At 46.4% G+C, this 21566-nt stretch overlaps 1 protein-coding gene across 1 annotated transcript in view; it reads right to left on the reverse strand.

Moving 5' to 3' along the window:
- Positions 1–21566, reverse strand: part of DAAM1 (dishevelled associated activator of morphogenesis 1) — a 221469-nt gene that overhangs the window by 20089 nt on the left and 179814 nt on the right. The window contains exons 15-23 of the mRNA XM_019518393.1: positions 21388–21566; positions 21033–21140; positions 15679–15708; positions 13674–13777; positions 6224–6308; positions 3898–4004; positions 2512–2600; positions 1830–1998; positions 965–1072 (exon numbers count right to left, since the gene is read on the reverse strand). The exon at positions 21388–21566 is cut by the window's right edge and continues 8 nt beyond it. Of these exons, the coding sequence (XP_019373938.1) occupies positions 965–1072; positions 1830–1998; positions 2512–2600; positions 3898–4004; positions 6224–6308; positions 13674–13777; positions 15679–15708; positions 21033–21140; positions 21388–21566 (979 nt within the window). The remainder of the gene's footprint in view (positions 1–964; positions 1073–1829; positions 1999–2511; positions 2601–3897; positions 4005–6223; positions 6309–13673; positions 13778–15678; positions 15709–21032; positions 21141–21387) is intronic.

Here is a 21566-nt window from a genome sequence, read left to right on the forward strand (position 1 = left end):
AGGTCCTACGAGGAGAGGCTACGGGACCTGAACCTGTTCAGCCGCCACAAGAGAAGGCTGAGGGGGATCTAGTGGCCTGTTACAAACTAGTCAGAGGGGACCAGCAGGCATTGGGGGAGTCCCTGTTCCCCCAAGCATGACCAGGAGTGACCAGGAATAACGGTCACAAGCTGGTAGAGGGTAGATTCAGGCTACACATCAGGAGGCGCGACTTCACTGTCAGGGTGGCTAGGGTCTGGAACCAACTTCCAAGAGAAGTGGTGCTGGCTCCTACCCTGGGGGTCTTTAAGACAAGGCTTGACAATCCCCTTGCTGGGGTCGTTTGACCCCAGTACCCTTTCCTGCCATGGCAGGGGGCCAGACTTGATGATCTGCTCAGGTTCCTTCCGACCCTACTAACTATGAAACTATGAAATAATGGCTGGATCATCAAAAAATGTGCAAGAGGCCACGAAACTTGCAGTGGGGCTTGTCTTCGTAGTTACATGACTGCCTAATAACATGCTTAGTTAAACTACCCCTCAACTTGCCTATCCTTAAATCCATTTCCCTTCATAAATAGTGTGCACATACATCTCTGCAAGCTGTGCTGTTGCATTCACATTTAGGTACCAGGTGCAGGTCTGCAACTCCATCATACTGGCTTCCCACAAGAACCATGCATGTGTTGCAGGGTATTTTGCATCAAACATTTTTGCAGCAAGTGTACAAGCAGGCAGAGGTGATTCCAAGTGGCTCTTCTTGCAACAGGTTTATAATGTGTTGCTGTTATGTCTGAGGTTTAAAAGGCCACCTCAGTTGACATTTGCTTGTGTCAACAGCTCTTTGCGCCTTCCCAGAAGCTGATTTCAGACACCGGAGCAGGGGACGAGCTCACACAAGCAGAGGAGAAAATGGTAATATTACACTGTAAACAACAGTTTGCCAGAGTTACCATGTACAAACTGACAACTGCTCTACTTACTTTACTTTGGCTGCTTGAGGGATTTCTCGCAGTTCTTCATGAAGATTGAGGACTTTGGGATATTTCTTTTCAACTATAGTTATGAGATAGTGCAAGAGGGTAATGTTCCTGTGATGAGAGAGAGAGAGGACATTGTAATAACAGTACAGTCCACTACAATGGCCAACAGGCTGGAGCCCGCAAGCTCGTTAAGTCTAATGACTTGACTAATTCCAGTGTGTGTAATTATTTTTTGCTTACTTAAATGCTTCCTGCAGTTCTGCTGAGTTACAGCACTCTTCTTTGCTTGTCCTAGGCTACACAGTGTTGCTGTGCCATGCAGTAGCTGTGGGGGCTACCCACCGGTAGGGAAATTTGAAGGTGGCAGGGGAGCAATGGCCACCCTTCCCTGCTACCAAATTCCCACACCCCTTCTCCCTGTGCAGCCAGGCGGGGTTGGGGCTGGGCTATCCCCCCATATGGCTGCTTCCTGCCCCCCTCTGCACAGCTGAATGGGGCCCTGCTGTGCTAGATCCGGCCCCCCAGTAGATTGGGCACTACCTATCTGGCTCACTGGGGATAAAGGTTGGGCACTACTTGTCCAAGGGATTTCTCAGGTGCCTTCCACTGTGGTGTGCAAGTTATTTTTGAGCATCCCCAGAAAGGCAGTAGTATCCCTCACAGTTTCCCCCCTTCCCCCTTTTTCTCGCATGGGTACTTCTCTTCTTGGTTCGTCTTAACCTATCCTCTTCCCCTCCACACACAGAACGATGTTTGCTTTGTCTGAAGCTATATTGTGGTGTAATTCATGAGAGTTTAAAGGGCAACACTAAATTGCAAGTAATAACTTCCAGGGGCTTTTCTAGGCTCAGGATGGGCTGCTCACTTGTCAATGCTGGACTTTGTGTCTGCAATCTTGTTTAGGCTGGCGATTTTGAACCCATACGCATTGCCTCGCTGGCCTTTATTCATGTAGTTTCCAAAGGCCAGAACCACCTCCAGCAACTGCTTCAGGCTCTTGCTATGAAGCACTGCCTTGGAACCAGCACGGATTGCTAGAAGGGAAAACAGGACACGTTACACGTTACTACCCATCAACTCAGAGGTTTCAAGTAATTTAAAGAACAAAGTCATCAAATCAGAAGATGCTAAAATCACCTCCCTCTCTCCAAAAGCAATCCTGTCAGCAGTGATACAGTCAGAGTCTAATCTCCTGCTTCTCTCCCTCATTATTTGTATTTGACACTTCCATGGAGCTCAGGTGTATTCACTGGCATTAACAGTCTCTTTTTCACTTTTTAAAAGGCAAAACAAACCCACAAGGACAGCCCTGCTCTAACAAATCAATATGACAACTGCTTGAGGAAGGAAAATATTTTTGTTAACTCCATCTCAATTTCCAGATTCCAAACCTCATTAGAAACAAAAATACCAGGTATAACAATGAACAACAAACACACCATGCAAGTACACTCTGTATGAGCAGCACGATCACCATGCAATACCTTCCGTTTCAGCAGGAAGTTTCTTTGCAAACAAAAAGCAACAGACACCCTCATGTCACATACCATCAACCTTGGGCTTCACTTCTGCAACTCTCTCTGCAAACTTCTTTTTAAAATACAGGGACTGCAGCCTTTGCTGATAATGATTTATCCTGTAGGATTAAAAAGAGACGCACAAGTTGAGTTCCACCTGCTGCAGACAGCATGGAGACTTGGCCACTATTTCTTTACAAAGACATTTCCCCTTAACCTATGGTGGGATAGGAAAGACAATGCCTTAACTTGAATCAGAGTAAAAAAAAGGATGGCAGCGTAACTCTGAAGCATGTGCTTAATTCTGTCCCTGTTCAGGATGCTATTTAGTTCTGTGCTTAACTCTAGACATGTGCTTAAGGCCCACTGTAGTTAAAAAGACATAAGCAGCATGTACGTCGTGAGCAAATACCACCCCGAACTGGGACTTGGTGATTTTCCAACAGACCACTGGCGCATTTAGAGACACCACGGCTATCGGTGCTTTCAATACCAAAAATGCAAGCTGGATATCCAGTGATAAGCTCCAGCTCAGCCTTTTGCACAGTAACAGTCCGATTGATTTTCGTGGGGCTACTCCTCTGCTCCAATGCAGTCATCTGCTTCAGCTGAATCAGACTCTGTTGTGAGCAAACAGGCTAAGCCAGTCCCTGGGCCAACCCTGGAAGACAGTGGGATCACCAACTCTCAGCTCCATACTAACACCGAGGGTAATAACTTCCTCAGGACAGCTCAGCTCTGTTCATTATAGCTCGGTAGAGCTCTACACCTGGCATTAAAACACCACTTTATTTGGTTAAGGCATTTCCCTGAGGAAACTAGAGAGTCTTCCTGTTTATTATCCCTTTGATTTTCTCCTTTAACTTGAAAAGAGGCAGACAAAGATAAAATTATTCATTTCTTGTGCCTTCAAGACCCAAACAACTGCCAAAAGGGTCAGGAAGGCGTGATGCGCCTCTTACACTTCACATGCTGGCCTGCGCATTGCTTAGCTTCCTCTGAAACATTAAAGACATTTATGGAGGTGGAGCACTGGACCTCATGGCTTCAAGATCTACCCAACATCCCATGTTTGTCCATCCTAATATAGCAGAAAAGTGTTTACAAGGTACAGAAGACGAAGGACCATGTCTCTTGCATTGTATAATGTGGATGGTGCTTTCTACTCTTGGCCATGCAGTAGAAAATCCCAGTCTTAAAAATTCAGATTGAGAGAGAAGGGTTGTAGCTGGGAAGGACCTTATCTATCCCAAGAGCTGCGTGGTAAGAGGTCCACAATAAATAAAACATGTGAGCAGATTTTCAAACCAAGCCTCATCAGACTCCTGTTCCGTTACAGCAGCGCTGCAACTCATCTGCTCCTGCACCATCACAACAGATACGGTGGGATGTCCTGGCAAACCCCTGCGAGTGTACCTGCTCATTTCGAAGAGAAACCGGTCAGCTTTGGCCATGCGATCCAGCTCATGCTTGTGCTCTTCCAGGAGGTCAATGTCACCTTTTTCAGGAACAAATTTCAAGAGCTAAAAGGAAACATGACAGACGTAAGCCGTGCCTTTCTTTTTATACAGCATCTTTCACACTGTTATAGTAACAGCAAATGAAATATTGCCATAGGCACTTTTATGCCAGGATGTCTAAGCCATTTATGAAATGATTCAGCGTGGGTCACGAAATACCTGGTGAATATCATTTTCCAAAACAACATCCCATATGATTGCTCCACTGTTGCCACCAACGCACAATTTAGTTTTACACCTTCCAAGCTGCAGTTGCACCACGTACGTTGCAACACGGTAAGTTTAGATGGCGGCAGTGAGTTCTGAAACTCCCCGGTGATTGTGACATGGAAAGAAAAACCCATTTGTTGCCACTTGTTTTTGTTTGCAGGCTGTATTTCAGCTAATTAATCCCCCTAGCTCTCCCGTAAGGGTACAAGGCTGACCTCAGTTTGGTGGAAAAGGAAAGAGAGCACAATTAAATGCGTTGTCCAAGGTCCCAAGGCAGTTCTGTGGTATTTTAGCTCATATCTGTAGCTAGAATGTAGTGCAGTGACAGATGGGTATGGCAGGGGACGTAACCCTTGGTCTGCTGCCAATATAACTCCATCTGTTCCCAAGCTGGCCCAGTGCTTGGCTGAAACCAGCTTATGGATGACCGCCAGTTTGTTCCAACTGAAACAGAGGTGATGCTGGTACAAAGAGGAATCTGTGGTCTGGCACAGTCTCATCTATGAACCTAGGTAGCATTAGAGTGACGGTGTAGCCATGTTGGTCCAGAAGTTATGCAAGAGGCAAGGATTTCTTTAGGTGACATCTTTTATCGAACCATCTACATAGTTGGGCTAGAGTTCAACGAGCTTTGAAATACAAGCCATTCTTTTTCAGGTCGGAAGAGAAAAGCTAGCACAGCAATAGGGGCTGGAGATATACAGCCAATGCAGGCCAAGTTGGTCTACAGCATAGCAGGCTCTGGGCGCTCTTACTTACAAACAGTTCATATACACCAGCATCCACAAGCAATAGCTAAGAGACCCCATGCCTTTCTGGCAGATGACACATCTGGGGAACTTCCCAAATGGACTACAACAGTCTGATGACATGGGTCCCAAATCCCCTAGGCTGAGGAAGCAGCAGCTAAGACAAAGTACCTTGGGGCTGAGCTCATATAGCCTAGCTCCCTCCAGGCCCTGGGGGCTGATTGGGTAGGCAGGGGCACAGAAACACTGCTATTCCACCCCCTTGCACCTGGATTCATCCCTGGGTAGTGTGCCAGGACAGCAGCAGTGTATGCAGAGTTGGCTACATGCCGCCTGCGGGTTCCCTTCTAGCACAGAAATCCTTAGCTGGCTTATTACAAGTCCCTTTGTACAACTGTGTCGCCCTAGAGAAGCCAGTAACTTACTATCTGAATTTCCCACACTGTGTTAAACTAATGGATTTTAAGTAGATTAAAAAAAAAAACCCTCCATGAAATTTAAATATCAGCCTGGAGCACGCTGACGCAGGGCTCCTGGAGACAAGATTACATCAACAATGAGACACCGAGGCCCAGGCATGATATCTAGGGTGCCCCTCCCACACCAAAGGTGCCCCTAGGTGTGGTGCATCTTCACGTGCCTGACTGCGCCAAGCCCCACTTTGAAGTCCAATAATAAATCCATCAGGCTCACTGTAATATTGCCTGATATCATTCACGGGCTGGGAGTCCAGGGGACTGATCAGATTCCTGCCATGCAGAAGTGTTGCAGTGAAGCTGCACTTGCCAGCTCCGGCTTTAAGAGGATGTCAGCTTTGTGTTTCACATACCAATGTAAACCCGATCTCAGGGCAACTTAAAAACAGCATGCTCTGAGGACCACCGTGGTTTTAAACCGTCTTTTAGATGCAAAATTATTAAGAAAAGCACTGGGAAAAACAGACCTCAAGTGTTTCCAAAGACTATGGTTTTGTTCAGCAACAGAATGACCTGTGATGCAAAATCTAGGGCTGGAATCTGAGCTTGAGGGTTCCTGGTTATGAAAAAGATGCTGCTCAGTTCCTCTGCATTTTTAAGGAGTGGAGCGTCAGCTGGGTTTGAGAGGAAAAGTGTAAAAGGCTTGTGGATGCAAACTCACCTCCGAGCCACTGGCAGTCATTACACAGAGTAATTTTTTGACCCCTCATTCCTTAATCTGTGGCTAGGCTTTATTTTGAAAAGCAGTATTGAAAAGGAGGAAGAAGAGTATGTGTCCATCACCCACCTGTTCCAGCATGTCCTTTGGTAGGTCCTCTTGTTCATCCATTGTTAAAATTGCACGTTTGATTTCATCATTGGATAATTTCAGCCTGGGAAAAAAATGGGAACAGTTTTCAGAGGGGTGTTTACCCATGCATGAAACAGAGCCTAATGAACCGTCCTAGGCATTTACATGTTTCCGAACTGGCCCTTCAGGATATGGGTTTGCTTGGCCAGCTCAGGGGAGACTGTTGCTAAGCTTGTACTACAACCCAGGCACATCTCAGAAATCCTGCAGGTCCTTTCTGCAGTTAAATAACTTTCCACAGGAGCTGGTGAAACTCTGTCATTAGCTTGAGGGGACCATCTGGGACTTGCTTCTGCTCCACTTTCCTATTATTAAGGCATTCCTTAAAATCTCAGTCACTTCATGAGTCAAGGACAAGATGATTAGCGAAAGAAGGAAGGGCTCATTTCATTCTGTTATATAACCCAACACGTGAATAATAGTGGGGCTCTTCTACTTTGTGCCATTTGCATGGCACCTTCCAACCATTGATGTATATCACTAGTTGGTTGTTCAACAGACTTATTTGTCCAGAAGGAACAGAGAAAGAAGTGAGCATCTTTATGCAAACTCCAGAGCAGTATGACTGTTAACATTAATATACCTCCTTTCAGGCCCCACCTTAAACCCTGGGAAGGTTGAGCATAAGCGATGCTGCCTAGACTGGAGGATTGGTTCAGTTAGCAGAGCACGCCCTTTCTTTCATCTCAGACACACGCAGGACTGATGAGGACTCTTGGTGATCTTTATACAGGCAGTCCTCAACTTACAATGTTTCAAGTTACAATGAGCGGCACTTACAACGTTTACAAACTGACACCCTGTTTTGACCTCCTGAAGTTGGTTTGGACTTTACGACGCTTGATCTGACGCGACAATATAAATACATTAGGTAGCTATATTGCTCATCTATAATCGACTGAGTACAAAATTCTGGGGTATTTTTTATGAAAACAAGGTATCGGGCCTTCGTTCTGGAACCAAACCCTCATTTATAGCATTGTTTCCTATGGGAAAAATCAGTTCCGAGTTGCAATGTTTCAACTTAAGACGCGGTTTTCAGGAACCGATTGTGTCCTAAATACGAGGACTACCTGTACTTCACTTGCTAGGGATACTATCTGCAACCGCGCGCGCATGCGTGTGTGCATGCAATCTTTGTCTGCCACACAGTCTGAAGCCTGGTTATCCCTACAACACTGCAATGTTTTGGGGGTGAAGGGGCAGGAAAATCGTCAGGTACCAAAATCAAGGCTGCCATCTTGGTTGCCACACTAGGCATTGACTTCCAGAGCTGCTACAGTTCAAACAAGGATGCTGATAAGCCTTAGTCAGGACCAAAACAGAGTCAGGCCCTCTGTAGACTGGCTACCAAGGGGAGACCTGCATTGAACAGGACCATTTCCCATTGACTCTAAGGATCCCATTGACCCTCAGGATCTGGGTCAATATTATTCAGTTCTCTCAGGTGGTTATTAGGCAGAAGATAGCTGTTGCGCTTTCTGCTGACCTTTCCACCTGGGTCTTCAATTTTATTTCTCCCCCATTTTATCTGAAGCCACATAACATCAGCACAAAGGGTATTTAAACACAAAACAACTGGCAGCAGCAGCCAACGTTTTCAGAAATGACAAGGGATTTGGGGAGTCTGAAACGAGACTCTGAATTGCCTGCGTTTCAATGAACAGGTGCTTGGTGCTTTTTGAAAATTAACCCTTGTTAGAGCGTTTTAAGCTAAAAATCAGAAAACCTCCAGAGATGCCCCAAATTAGTCGCTTCTAAAACCTGAGATGCTGGTGAGTGCCTTAGTGGAGTGCCTCGTCCAGTTTGAACTGCACCACTTGATTGCCTTGCACTAATAACACATGTAGACGCACCCAGTGCAATGATCTGAGATGCTGGTGAGTACATTAGTGGAGTGCCTCGTCCCGTTCTGGTGTCCTCACTTCAGGGAAGGAAGCTGAACAACTGGGGCAAGCTTCAGAGAAGGGTCACAGGAATGAATTGAGCATCAAGTCTTACAGTGGGAGACTTAAGAGGCTCCACCTATTTACCTTATTAAAGAAAAGGTGAAGGCGTGACTTGAATCACTGTCCACTTAAAGGAGGGGCAAGAAGTTTTGCCATTAGAGGGTGTGCTAACTCGGCAGGCAAAAGGTAAAATCGAATGGCTAGAAGATAAAGCTAGAAGAGGAAGGCTACCCATCTATGGGAGCCATCCATCAACAGATGCAACAGATTCTCGTTCACTGGAAATCTTTAAAACAAGACGGGGAATTAAATTCTAGTGTCTCCGAGATCTCCGTATACCCAATAGCCTTAGTGGAAACAGACTTTTGCTTTAGATGGACTTCTGTAAGATACCCTCCAGTGATGGTCTGGATTATGCAAGCTGCGAGACCGGATTATCACAACAGCATCTTCCAGCTTTCTAGATGTACCACTCTTTAATATTACAGGCTGATGAATACTAACCATTGGTAGTTTGGCCATTACTGATGAGAACTATTGATAATACTGCCCCAGTGTAGTAGGAGAGAAGTTTAATTAATTTCTGTATGTGGGGTTTTTTTTGTTTTTGTTTTTTTTAAATTAATCCTAATGAAGTCAGGAAACAAAGACACAAAAGTATTTGCTCCAAAGTTCACCTTGGGTTCAATTTTGTTTTATGCAAACCAGTTCTCTTTTACTGTACACTTCCACGTGCAGAATCCTAGCACCAGAAGTTGGTGAGGAAAAATGATGGCTGACCTGGGGAGAGAGACAGCAGAGACTACACTGGCACTGTCTGTACCATTTTATAGGGCCATTTTATAGGGCAACTTGCCCCAGGAGAAGGGACATATATTGCTGTCAAATGGACTCCAGGGATCACTCCGCCTAATGCAGTGGGGGCCAACCTTTTTGGCAGGCGTGCCACAAATCAAGGCCCCCACCTTTCAAGTGCACACCAATCCCCTTCCCCCATCCGATCTGCTGCTCTGTTTTCTGTTCCTTCCTTCTTCCCAGTCTGCCACGTGCCACACACTGAGGCTGCCCATGTCACTTGTGGCATGTATGCCACAGGGTGGCCACCCCTGCCCTGGGAGAATCGTACTTGTTCATGCCAGACCCCTCCAAGGGGAGGAAGGAGGTCATATTAGGGAGACGCCTGGTGGGATTGTGGAGTGCTGGTACAACTCCTCCCAGTTTAGATGCACGCAGATTTCTTCTGTGAACTTCAGCAAGTCACCTGTGCCTTCAGTTCTTAACCTCGCTGGGATGTTGCAAAGACAAAGGACCGCAAATTCTTGAGATGTTATGGGAATAAGGGCCGCAGAAGATATCATCAGACCTCACAGTTCCAGGCTGTGGATGGTCCCACTTGTGCAGCATGGCAGGCTGATAAACTGACTTGAACACACAGGCAGGGCTTACAATGCTTAGGGTGCAAGTACCTGGAACAGGCCTAATACTGGTTCCACACAGCAAACCCACAGAACTGGTTGTTTCTGCAGGACATGAAAACTTATGGCCCCCTGAGGCTGCCCGGCCGTCCCACAGGGAGAATGCACTGCTGATTCTCACCACTCCTTAAGCATCGTTTGAGGTCCACATTAACTCAACTCCTGTTGATCAACTGTCCTACTCCTCTTGAGGCTTGAATGGCCCAAGGAGCCTCGTGACAGACTGATGGAAGTGGCATCATCAGAAAACCTTGCTGCTCCATTCCCAGAAGCAATGGGGTCAGCTGCTGTTGACAGTCATGCTCTAGCAGATGGTGGAGCTAAAGCCCAGAGCACTGCAGAGAACTAGGACCTTTAGGATGGTTGGATGCTTGTAACCCTTCCCACCCCCCAGCACAGTCAGCTCTTGCGTGGAACATCGCAGGGATCTAAGGGACTTCAGCGGCCGTTACGGATAGCACCGGAGGCTGAATTTAAGCTACAGAGTGAACATGGTGTGGGCAGTGGCAATGCAGGACTCGTGCTGTTAACCACTGTTCCTGAGCCTAGGGCTCTGAGGCACCACCGTTGCATACGAGATCACAGGTCTCTCTCACTATTCAGTTCTTGGTTTTGCCAGCAAAGGTTTTAATGAGCACTGGTTCTTTAAGGGCATTTTTTTTTGTTTGCAAAGGACGACATAGAACTAGTTTTCCATCCGCATGCTGGGTCTGGACTGAGATCACCCATTAAAACCACATCAGTCATACAGTGAATGGGTGCTAGCTGCTTTCTATCGCCACCATCCCTAGCCATATGCAACCCAGCATCCTGGGCTGCTACAGACTTTGCATTTAATGAGCAGAGATTATGAAAACCATCAAAATGTTTCACAGAAATCACTAAAACCAACTGCCAAGACGCAGAGTGCTCCTTAATGTCTGCTGAGAAAAAAAAAGCAGGGCGCCAGAATATAACAACTTCTCAGACCATTTGATGGGAAAGAGGCCAGTGAAAGCTATAAGCTTATCTACAACCACAATAATTATCATTGTTGGCAGCTGCTGTCGAACGTGAGCCGTCTGAGGGGAACTGGGTCACCGTATTTGCTGTCACGGGGATTTAAGCCCGGCGACTCAGAGATGCAGAATGACAGCTCGCAAGCCTGACAAATGCAGCCTATTCTGCAAGGCTTTGTAGACACAAATGAAGACTGTCCAAAGTGTGGAAGGGAGACAAATTCTGTGTGGGAAGGGATCCACCCTCTTAAAAAACCTGCCTTTGGGTCAGAAAAATGCTCGACAGATAGGCAGAAAAGAAAAACCAAACAAATCCTTCCCCTACACGATGCTTAGGAAAGGGCATAAAGAAGCTTTCACGTGCATCCTACCAGGAACAGGACAGGCCTCTCCCCTGCTAAAACAACCCTACCCGGGCTGAAGATGAGATGTGGTAGTTTAGTTGAATTAAGGCCCCAAATGCATTGACATCAGCATACTTTGAGCTACACTATAAAAAGCAGTGTTAAAAATGTGCGTGTGTTAACATTACTAGTTTAAGGAAAATCCAGTGATCTCACTAAGCAGTAATTTCTCCCAAAACAAGAGAGGCAGGAAAAAAAAAATCTACAGAGAGATAAAATATCTAGGTTCACTGTAATCTTTCCATGCTGCAAACCAGACAATGGCTTACAAATGTCTCAGCTAAATAAGGGACTGACCTCGCCGTCCTTTCGCATGTGAAACTCCCACCAAACTGGGAGCATTACGTATCTGTAGGCACAGCAGGATTCTAGCTGCTAAGAGCAGCATTTGCTGCGAGACCGTGTTATAGTCTTGCTAGGTTGATACGTGGCACCCGGATGAGCACTCATATTTGTCTTCAGAGTACTCCAGGCAGGAAAGCAATGTCAATCTTATTCAACAGGCAGAGAACAGAGCCACACAGTGGTCAAGTGACTTGCTCAAGGCTATGTAAGAAACTAGTGGCAGAACAGGATGCTGAACCCATCTCCCAGTGTCAAACTGCCCCCCCGCTGTGCTGCAAATAAGCAGCGCGGCAAGTGCTTGCTTGTGCAGCAGATGTGGTTTGCGGAGCCACAGACAGTTCGCAGCATTGCAAACTGCACATGCATGCTCATCTGGACGTGCCCTTTGACTTCAGTTGGAGCCCCTCACAGACTTAAACTTTAAAGTATATTCTTAAGTGTCATTAATCAATGAGGCCTCTGTTTTACTAACAAGTCTTCATATACTAATATGGAAAGAGCAAGGAATGAGCATGTCCCATCCCATCCCCACCTAGGCCTGGCCACTGCCACAGCCCAGAGTGCAAAAATTCATAGTTGCATCTCTGCTTTGCAGACTGGGGTTCAGCCGAGGGCAACAATAATGGACAGAGGGCTGGTGGACATGACTTCTGAGGGCAGACGGAGGGAACTGGGTGTATTTAGTTTGAAGAAGAGAAGACTGAGGGCGGATTTGATAGCAGCCTTCAACTACCTGAAGGGAGATTCAAAAGAGGATGGAGTTGGACTGTTCTCAGTGGTGGCAGATGACAGAACAAGGAGCAATGGTCTAAGGTTACAGCAAGGGAAGTTTAGGTTAGATATTACGAAAAACTCTCACTAGAAAGGTAGTAAAAACACTAGAACAGGTTACCCAGAGAGGTGGTGGAAGCTCCATCCTTGGAGTTTAAGACCTGGCTACACAAAGCCTTGGTGGGATGATGTAGTTGGGGCTGGTCCTGCTTTGAGCAGGGGATTGGACTAGATGCGACTTCCTGAGGTCCCATCCAGCCCTCACTTTCTGTGATTCTAATTCAAAGTCCTGAAAAGTCAAAAACTGGGCAAGACTGAATTCCATACAAAAATTTAAAGCAATTCTTAGCTTTATAGATGAAGTAAATATGCTCATGTACTAACTTGGACAAATGTTTTCTTAAGGATATTTATCATTTAATCACTCCTGCTCTTAAGCCACAGTAAGGCTGGCTTTCATTTTCACAGCAGTTGATCTTCATTTACATTTACCAACGTGCTTAATTGCACGTTTTATCACAAACACAATTCAGCTTTAAAAGATGGGATTAAATTTGCTTGTAAGATCCAAGGGCAAATATGACCCTTCAAACAGACAGACTGAGGCTGTAACTCCATCAAGGGAGTCTGATAACACCACCAAGAAGGCAGAGTTGGGGGGAAGGAGTGCTTATAGGTTCAGGCCTTTATTACTTATAGCCTCAATATCTGTCAATGTTTTAGGGAACACAGGTGGCACTGAATTATTGCCCGCAATTATTTCTGCTCAGCAAGAGCTCTTCCCAGCTTTCCTTTCACTTGCCAATTCCAAAATGCTAGCTCAAATTTGGAAATAAGCTGACACTTCCAACCCCCCCCCCCCAAAAAACAACCCAAAAAGACTCAGTGTCACATAACCTGACCCCCACTGAAGTATCACTTTCCAAACAACACCACTTGACTTTCAGATTTCTCTGCACCACAGTGGAAGGGAGCTCTGTCTCTCCGTGGTTATTTAGAACCTGTTTCCTCTCTCAGTTTTAATACCACTGGCCTAATACAGTGTTGAAAAGTAAGTAAAATCTGGGCAGAACTAAACAGAATGATTCCAGCCATGTTAAGCAGCTGCAGTGGCATTTCACTACCTCTCAGGGATTTCAGAGGTAGTGAGAGCATCTGTGCATCCTACTCAATGCATTCTGCAGCCCAAGACTGTGCAGCAATGCAAGATGTAATTCCATATCTGGGTTCAGGTGTCAGCGAGACCACTCTGGCTTTATTCCCATGGGTCCTGTCACCAGAATCCCTCCAGGGAATTGAGGCATGATCTCCAATTCAGGGCATGTCACACAGCTTGAAAGCAGTAGAGTCCCAGTAATTTAGAAGGACACCATCCGGAAAACAAGTCCCAGAGGACAGGCAAGAGAAATGACTGCAGAGAAACCACTTCTTGACATTAACCGTACCTTGAGAGAAGGATATTGCAGTTTTGGGCTCTCCGGCCATCTATGACGGAAAGCTCCTTGACTTTATGTCTGGAGCTCAGTGCGTCATCAATGGCATCTTCTTTCTGCAAAACACACACAGCCGTGAAGAAGGAAAAGTGCATCGACATTAAGAACGCTCCGTGCATACCAGCATTTTCTAGAATGGACTCCATTAATCAAGGGCGTCACCAAGGCTTATGTGTAAAATCTGTAGCCTGTAACTGAAATATAATAAGCCATTTCATAAATCAGAACATGCTTTGAAATGCACGGGTTAGAAATGTAAATATTTTCTCAACCAGGAAGATTTAAGAACCTACAAACACAGATGCACTGTTGAATAAGGCCAGGCTCTCCTAGCCTACATATTTGTGATATTTCATTAAATCCTCTCTTGATATATTCCATTAGGGTCTGTCACGCAGAAACAAGATCTTTACAAGTTCTGTTGCCACTCTCGATAGCCACAGCATCTGCTCATGCTGCGATTAGCAATGCACTGGTTACACACTTAAAACTTTATAGGCTCATGAACACCAGCTGCAACATTTGTTTTCCTTTAAGAGTGGGATTTCCAAAAACAGCCAAGGGATTTACGAGCATGATGACCTGTGCTCCTGAATCCCCTAGGCGGTTTGAAATTTTCCCTCTAAAATAATAGAGAAGTATGCTGAACCTTCAGTTCTGATGTCCAGGTGGAAGTACCTACCCACATGTTTAATGTAGGTTATAAGGCTGCCCACAGAAGTCATGCATCTCCAGTTTTAACTCCAAGCTTGCACAATCTTGGTTAATATTAATAAATGAATACCTGGTTATTAGAGCACTGTGGCAGGAACACACCCTGGGGCTGCAGGTCACATAGGCTAGCAGATGTGTATCAAAGTGGTTAATAGCTCAATAACTTGGACACCCCTGACCGCTTTTGTCCTTTCACGGAGCAACTAAGATACGATTTTTTATTAATTTTTTTAAACTAGGCCAGGATGACCTAGGAGACTGCAGATAGTCAGGAGGGCTCAAAGCTGGCCTCTCCCCACTTCCACCAGAAACATTAGGAGCACAGCTGAAAGCCAACAGACATTAGGAAACCTGTGGCATGTGCACATCTCTTTGCTGTGCTGGGAGGGTTGCCATGACATGTGCCCTGCTGCTGCTCTGTGCACACCAGTTCCCAAAGGTGATGCACTACAGAAGCAGTCTGGTGGCTCTTTTCTGCTCTTCAGCCCTCTGTCCGGGGCATGCTTATTAGCGCATGTTCACAATCACCCTATGGGCAAGTCTACAAATGTTCCCTGCATGTCCTGGGATGGGCACTCCCTGCTTACCCACTTTCTGTCTCCTCCTCAAGCCACTCAGTCTCTAAAGGGCTTGAGAGCAGCTGCTGGGAGATCCCTGGAGCAGCTTCCTCACAGCTTTTCTGGGCTTGAAACTATGGCAGCGGGAGGAAGTGGGTAGGGTGTGCTTGGGTGTACAGGGAGGATACCCTTCAAGGTGGCTGCATTGCTTCATGTCCGGGGTTGGGCATGCTGTACAAGGGAGACCAGCTTCAACATGGTGCTCTTGGGCACAGCAAGGTGGTTGTGTAGACATGCCCAAAGTCACGCTTAGAGAGAGAACATAAGTGCTTATGAAAACGTAACCCTTGTTCTCAAACTCTTGCACCAAATGCATGCGTGCATACAACACATTGGAAAGCACTAAGTTTGGCCACTGTTATCTTAGGTTATCCAACAGCCTGGCTGTTTTCTTCCTATTCGTTCTTGAGCTGCCTTGCTGCACTCAACTCCTTTTTGCTACCTAATACAGGTCACAGTGAATTTGTGGCACTCATTTTTTAAAATGAGACATCCAGTAGTGCAGCGCACAGCCACTTCCGCTGGTCAGTAAGTGTGCTAGCTTGGCATCGATTCTGCTTGAGCTGAACGTTAGCAAACTCATGGCAATTAAACAATCGTTAGGTTTTTGGCAGAGGCTCACTTACCTGTTTGGAGTTACTGTTCACAAAGAAGTCCTACAGCCATAGCAGAAGCATGGAAAAGGCAGTAAAAACACATGCCATTCAGTGGTCACAGCAAAAACAGAGTCAAAGCATAGTCAGAAAGAACATACAAATCAGAGGCCTCTGCTGCAAGAGAAGCACCCAAGAAGTACACTGGCTCTGCGAATGGATAATGCCAATGGGAATAAAAAATGCACTGAACAGTAAAGGGATATAAATGAATGGGCACTGAATGGGAAAAGCATGCTAATAAGCAACAGATGAGAGGAACGACTGGGCACAGAAAAGGTGTGGGAGTAATATGTAGAAGACAGTTTTGGAGGATGGCAAAGGACTTTTCCTCTCCCCAGCCTGAGAAACCTTCGGGCAAGGGTCAACATGAGCTGGACAAAGCAGCATCATTCATTTTGCAAATCACGGTGGGGAGAAAACTGCTTACTGATGCATCTTGATGAATTTGAAAGAGTGAAATATCAGCATAGCTGCGAGGACGAGTACTTAAGTGAAGCTAAAGCAAAACCATTTCTACCATGACAATGCTTTTGGGGGAAACAGCCCAAGGTATATGGCACTTGGTGGATTTGTCTGCCCCAAAGCAATGCCATCTCAACACCAGGCTTGCCCTTAGTTTTCTTCAGGTCTGTGCGCAGGTGCAGGGCTTGTATAGACTCCCACTGCATCAGCTGCCGTTCCACTGGGCTGAAAATTCACGCAGTCAGGATCTTCTTGTGAAACCACTAAAAAAAGAGTGCGTGTTCGCCTTGCTGCTTATGGTGGCATTTTGCCCAGCACTAAAGGCTCTGTCCTACAGCTGGCATTGGGAGCAAAGGTCAAAAAAAGGCATAAAATAGTACCTAAATCTAGCAAATTAACAACAGCTTGAGACAAGACGCCTGTACGAGAGATTTGCTCCAAATCCAGGTGATCCACAGCAGTGTTTCCTTTCTGGCTGCCCTGTTTGAAAGTGGCTGTCAGTCAGGATAGCTGTTCTGTGTTATGAATCTCTGAGCAGATTTCCACTGTGGCAACATTTTTCAAGGAAATCTCGTTTATGCAGGTCCCTGCTGGCTGCCTGCCAATCAGTTTAGGAGTGAATGAAGTGGTGGCAGGGAGGGGCATGATTATACGGCTGACAGAGAAAACGTCCTAGGCACTGGCTAAGCAGGCACCTTGTAATGATGCTGATCTTTAGCCTTCAAGTACAAGTTTAGGGACATTCTCTCTCGCTTTTTTTACACAGATGATTTTAGCCTCAATCAAGATTCAAGAACTTAATTTAAAAAACTTCCTAAGAGTCATAATGAAATAAACCTCATCCAGCAGGAAACCAAGTCAAAGGCAAAAGAAGATCAGAAACAGCCTGTGCTGAGCATCCATATCAGCACTGGCTCAGCCGACAGGCCGGAGCAATCTTTCACGAAACAAACACACCAAGTTGCATGAGGACGACCTGCCAAGAAACTGTGATATTGCTCAGTGGGGAGCAGAGCTCGAATTCCCCACCGCCTCCACAGGGCTGCACCTGGCGCTTCTCTGCTCCTGTTCGGGAGTGAGCCCATCAAGACGTATCAATCCCGGGGGATGTGGGTCTGGACAAAGACACCTCTGGAAGGCAGAAGCTCTTAAGTGGCCCCAAGGGGGAATAATGGACCCCAGCTGATTCAGATGAATAGATGCTTTTGTTCCTTTTATTTTTCATGCTCATAGAGAAGCTGCAGAGCTGGAGCCCGAGCTGTTCTTACGCTGTCAGTGTTTAGCTCCGCACATCGCCAGCGCCTCGACCACCCTGGAAGAGCTGCACGTTCAGCATTTCACATCTATGACCAGCTCCCCTAGGGAGTCAGGCAAAGGTGCCTTATATGCACCGTTGGGTTACAGTCTTCCTTTGCACCTCACACAGCAGTACCTTGGTTTATGGACTGGGGCAATACACATCATAATTTACAATACAAGTAACTGAAACGCTGATGTCTTGTTGACTCTGATGGGACTTAAGCATCACCTTACATCCTTTTGTGAATCAGGGCTTTACTCAGGGAAAGACAATATCTTTTCCATTTCCATGCCCAAAGCCTGATTTTAATGACAGCATTAGCAAAACGCTGCTGCACTGGTAGCGCTTGGCTGGTTTGTCATTACAGAGGTCGAGGGTGGAAAGCTGGGTCTCCATCTGGCTGAGTCGGATTCCAGAGCGAAAGAGATAAGACCAAGCAGAACAGGTCAAAAACAAACACAGAAAACACAGCCAGCAAAAGGGAGCAAGGATGAAGAAATCATTCCCTATTCTCCAGAGGCACAGGCAACATACAGAGCACGACACCCATTTCCTTACTGCGTGCGTCGAAACAGAAAGTCCTCACACGAACGTGTTTCAAGGAGTGCAGCCTAAATGAATCCCATGCCAGGTGATACCATGGGGGTTATTTAAAGAGCCTGAATTTCATGACCTTCAGGGCATGTTGAGAAGTGGTTCTTTTTTCCCCAGGCATTTGAAAGGGAGCAAGAACTGTTAGAGGGGAGAAGGGTGTCAAGTTCCTGGCTTGCTGGTGAGGATATACCAAACTGTCTAGCTTGATGGTAGGGAACTGTACACATCAGGTACGTTTGGAACAAAATCCCAATATCCCCACTTTCCACCCTGTGCCTTGGGCAAAACAACCATCCCCTCCTATTCTACGTAGCTATTAGCCAAAATGTACTGTCATCTATTTGCCAACACAGTAGCTTGAAAGCAACGCTGACTGAGAATCTGGGCCCCCAAACAAAAATAAATTCTCCAAAATCCAATGTGCATCCTGAGATGCATTTAGTGTTTGGGGATAAAACTTCTCTCCAATTGAGAACTTCTCCTTGAGCTATTAGAAAACTCAAAAGCTAAGAACACTGAATTTTACCCAATCCACTGATCAAGCAGAGGGGCCAGGCCAGAAGCAGAACCTTGGTCCAAATGGTGAATAATCATATTGCTTCTACGGCAATCAATGCCTTTAAAACAATTTCCTTTCACGTTGCTAATAAATTAACTGGAATTCAGGGCAGCTGGAGCTGTCAGATCAAGGGAGCGAGGGACGCACTGCGCTGGGTTATAAAATAATCATTTGTATTCACAGGTACATCTGTAAGTCATGAGTTACTGTTGTTCCCCCCCCCCACGTTGACAGGGCTGTTTGATTTCCCAGCACACAATGCTCCCCTTGCATGCATCAGAGGACGGCATGCAGGCATCATGCATCATGAGGGAGGCTGCACATCTGCAGTGAATGCCAGCATGCTGCGTGAAACCACTGCTCTGTTCTCAGCCACGGCCACCGAGTCCCTGCAGCAAGGTGTCGGGGTGTGGAGGAGGAGGTAAGGAACACCACTCTGCATTCCTGACTTCCCCCCCACCTTGGCTCTGTGGGCGTCTCTTCTCAGTCTTTTGCCCAATGGCGACAAATTCCTCACTCACCTGAAGATTTGCTCTGAGGAATCTCTAACTTAACTCTCTTGCAGCTGCTTCTGATTCTAGCTCTGCTCCAGTACTCTACACCAGAGGTGGCAAATATCTGGCCCATGGAGACCCATCAGCCAGCCAGCCCTTGGTGCTGCTCCTGGGTCTGACATTGACCCACGTGCTGCATATGGCATCCACCTTGGCTGTGGTCTGAGACCTGCAAACAGTGCCTCCCTCCAGCCCACTCTGCGGAAGGTGCCACATGCAGTGCGAGTCCCAGACTGGCTAGAGTGGGCACTGTGTGCGTCCTGTACTAGCCGAAGCAAGAGCTGAATGTACTGGATCTGGTCTGTGGACTGGTCCCATACCGCTCCTCCGGCTTGTGACCAGATGAACTTGACACCCCTGCTCTACGTTTCAATCTTTGCAGTAAGAAACTTGCCTAGTCAGGCTGGGCAATGATGACATTACTCCAGGGGGTACATTTCTACGCCAAGGCTCAGAAGGGCTGGAGGGATGTGGTTTGCTGCTGGCATCTCCCAGCCAGATGTTAGGAATATTTACTTCTATGACTCTTTGGTCTACGTGCATTTGCTCTCTCCTGTTGGACACTCTCCCTAACCTCCACCAGTTACAAATATTTGCTTAATTGGAGGTTTTTGTCTTGTCCATGGTTTTCATCCCAGAGTGCTCAGAACATTCCCTGGATCCTGGCCCAACAGCCACTGCCCCTGATACCCCCCTGGGACTTCATCCGCCATGACATTCAGCTGAGAGGCAGCTAATAATAATCTCCTGTCTGATCTACTGTGCATAAATGAGTCATGCAAACAAACAGGAGGCCATGGCACCCATCTGCACAATCAGCTCTCTCATCCCTGCTTCCCTCCCCCTCCCGTTTGATTGTTCTCACCTTCAGACACGCTCTTTGCGGCTATCTGACAAGTGCATGCCTGTAATCTAGCTGTGCCTTTCCAAAGCAACAGGAGAAAGCCAGTGTCACACTCACCGACTCCCAAGACATGCTCCCACCACCCTGCTTGACTTAGGTAATGCTTGACTTTTGCCCTGCTCTAATCTGGGTAGATATCACTACTTGATTAGTTCTAGGAAGAGATTAATCTTGCACCTTTGGTAAGGAGTTTAGTGGTGGGGTCCCAACAACACCCTTTGTACTTGCAACTAGCAGAGCACACCCACCACTTATTGCATACAAAGTTCACCAGCATTAACGTTAAAAATGCCCTTGAGGTCCATTGCTTCGGACATTTTTGCACCTTCTGTTCTTTGCCTATTTGTGACCTTGATTGAGAAATGCAAGTGCGTACATTAGGGTTTACTCTTAAACATTTTCCTAAACTGGGCTAAATTTAGAAACAAAACTGAGATTCAAAGCTGAGGTTCATTTATGGCTTCATTTTTTTTTGACAGTCATATTTTTCTTGTGATAAAAATAAAAAGAAGAGCTCCCACATGAGGTAGATGTGGCTAAAACTTAAGCCTTTGTTGGCGAGAAATGGACATAAATTCTCAGGCCAATATATAGAAGTGAAGCAGTTGCTCCTAAAAAAGGATCCAAAAGCATGACTCAATTGTAGCCACATCTGGGGGTTATTTTCAGCCACTCCTAGTAATTTCTTCTGTGATCCATCTTCATTATGGGCATGCGCTTACCCCGAAACACAAGCTTGTCAGGTGCATATGTGGTGTAATGAGATCGTAACAAGGAGCTAACCAGCGCATCAGAGCAGCATGCACATGAGAGTGAGAACTGACCAAACTGACCTGACAAATTAATAGGACATTAGTGCGAAATGATGATAAAATATATCATTTCAAGATCACGTCTGCTCCAAAGCAATTTAATAGCCTGTGTGACTTGCATGCATGACAAGCCCGTTACCTGCTGTCTTTGGTAAGCAGAGAACGTTCGTTCCAGGTCTTCCAGATCTAAGACTTTAAACACTTTTGCATCATCAATGTCAGTCCACATGGTCCCAGCCAACTTGTTCTGAAACACAGCAGCAGCACTGAATGCGACTTGGCTTTATTTCACCTCTGATAAACACTCACCCACCATCATCCATGCATCACTTGTCCCCACCACCCTGTGTCCACGCCCCATACAGAGGTTAAATGATGGAACAAGCCTGTTCCTTCCTTCCTGTGAAACCGGGATCATTAAGCTCTCCGAGTCATTCTCTTTTGATAGTAAAGAATGCAAGGGAGCACGAACGACACCTGCTATAGAGGCTTACCTCGGGCAGCTTAGACCAGTTGAAGGATTTCAGGGCGTTTGTTGGCTGAGGAATGTTTTTCTTCTTGAGGGCCAAGCCCAGCGGAGCCCCCGGAGGTGGGGTTATCCCTCCGAGGGGAGGGGGACCAGGTGGAGGGGGTGGACCACCAGGAGGAGGAGGAGGAGGTGGAGGGGGGAGAA

The sequence above is a fragment of the Gavialis gangeticus genome, unplaced genomic scaffold (assembly GCF_001723915.1).
Source record: "Gavialis gangeticus isolate Ggan-Ray unplaced genomic scaffold, GavGan_comp1, whole genome shotgun sequence".
In the NCBI taxonomy this organism is placed as follows: domain Eukaryota; kingdom Metazoa; phylum Chordata; order Crocodylia; family Gavialidae; genus Gavialis; species Gavialis gangeticus.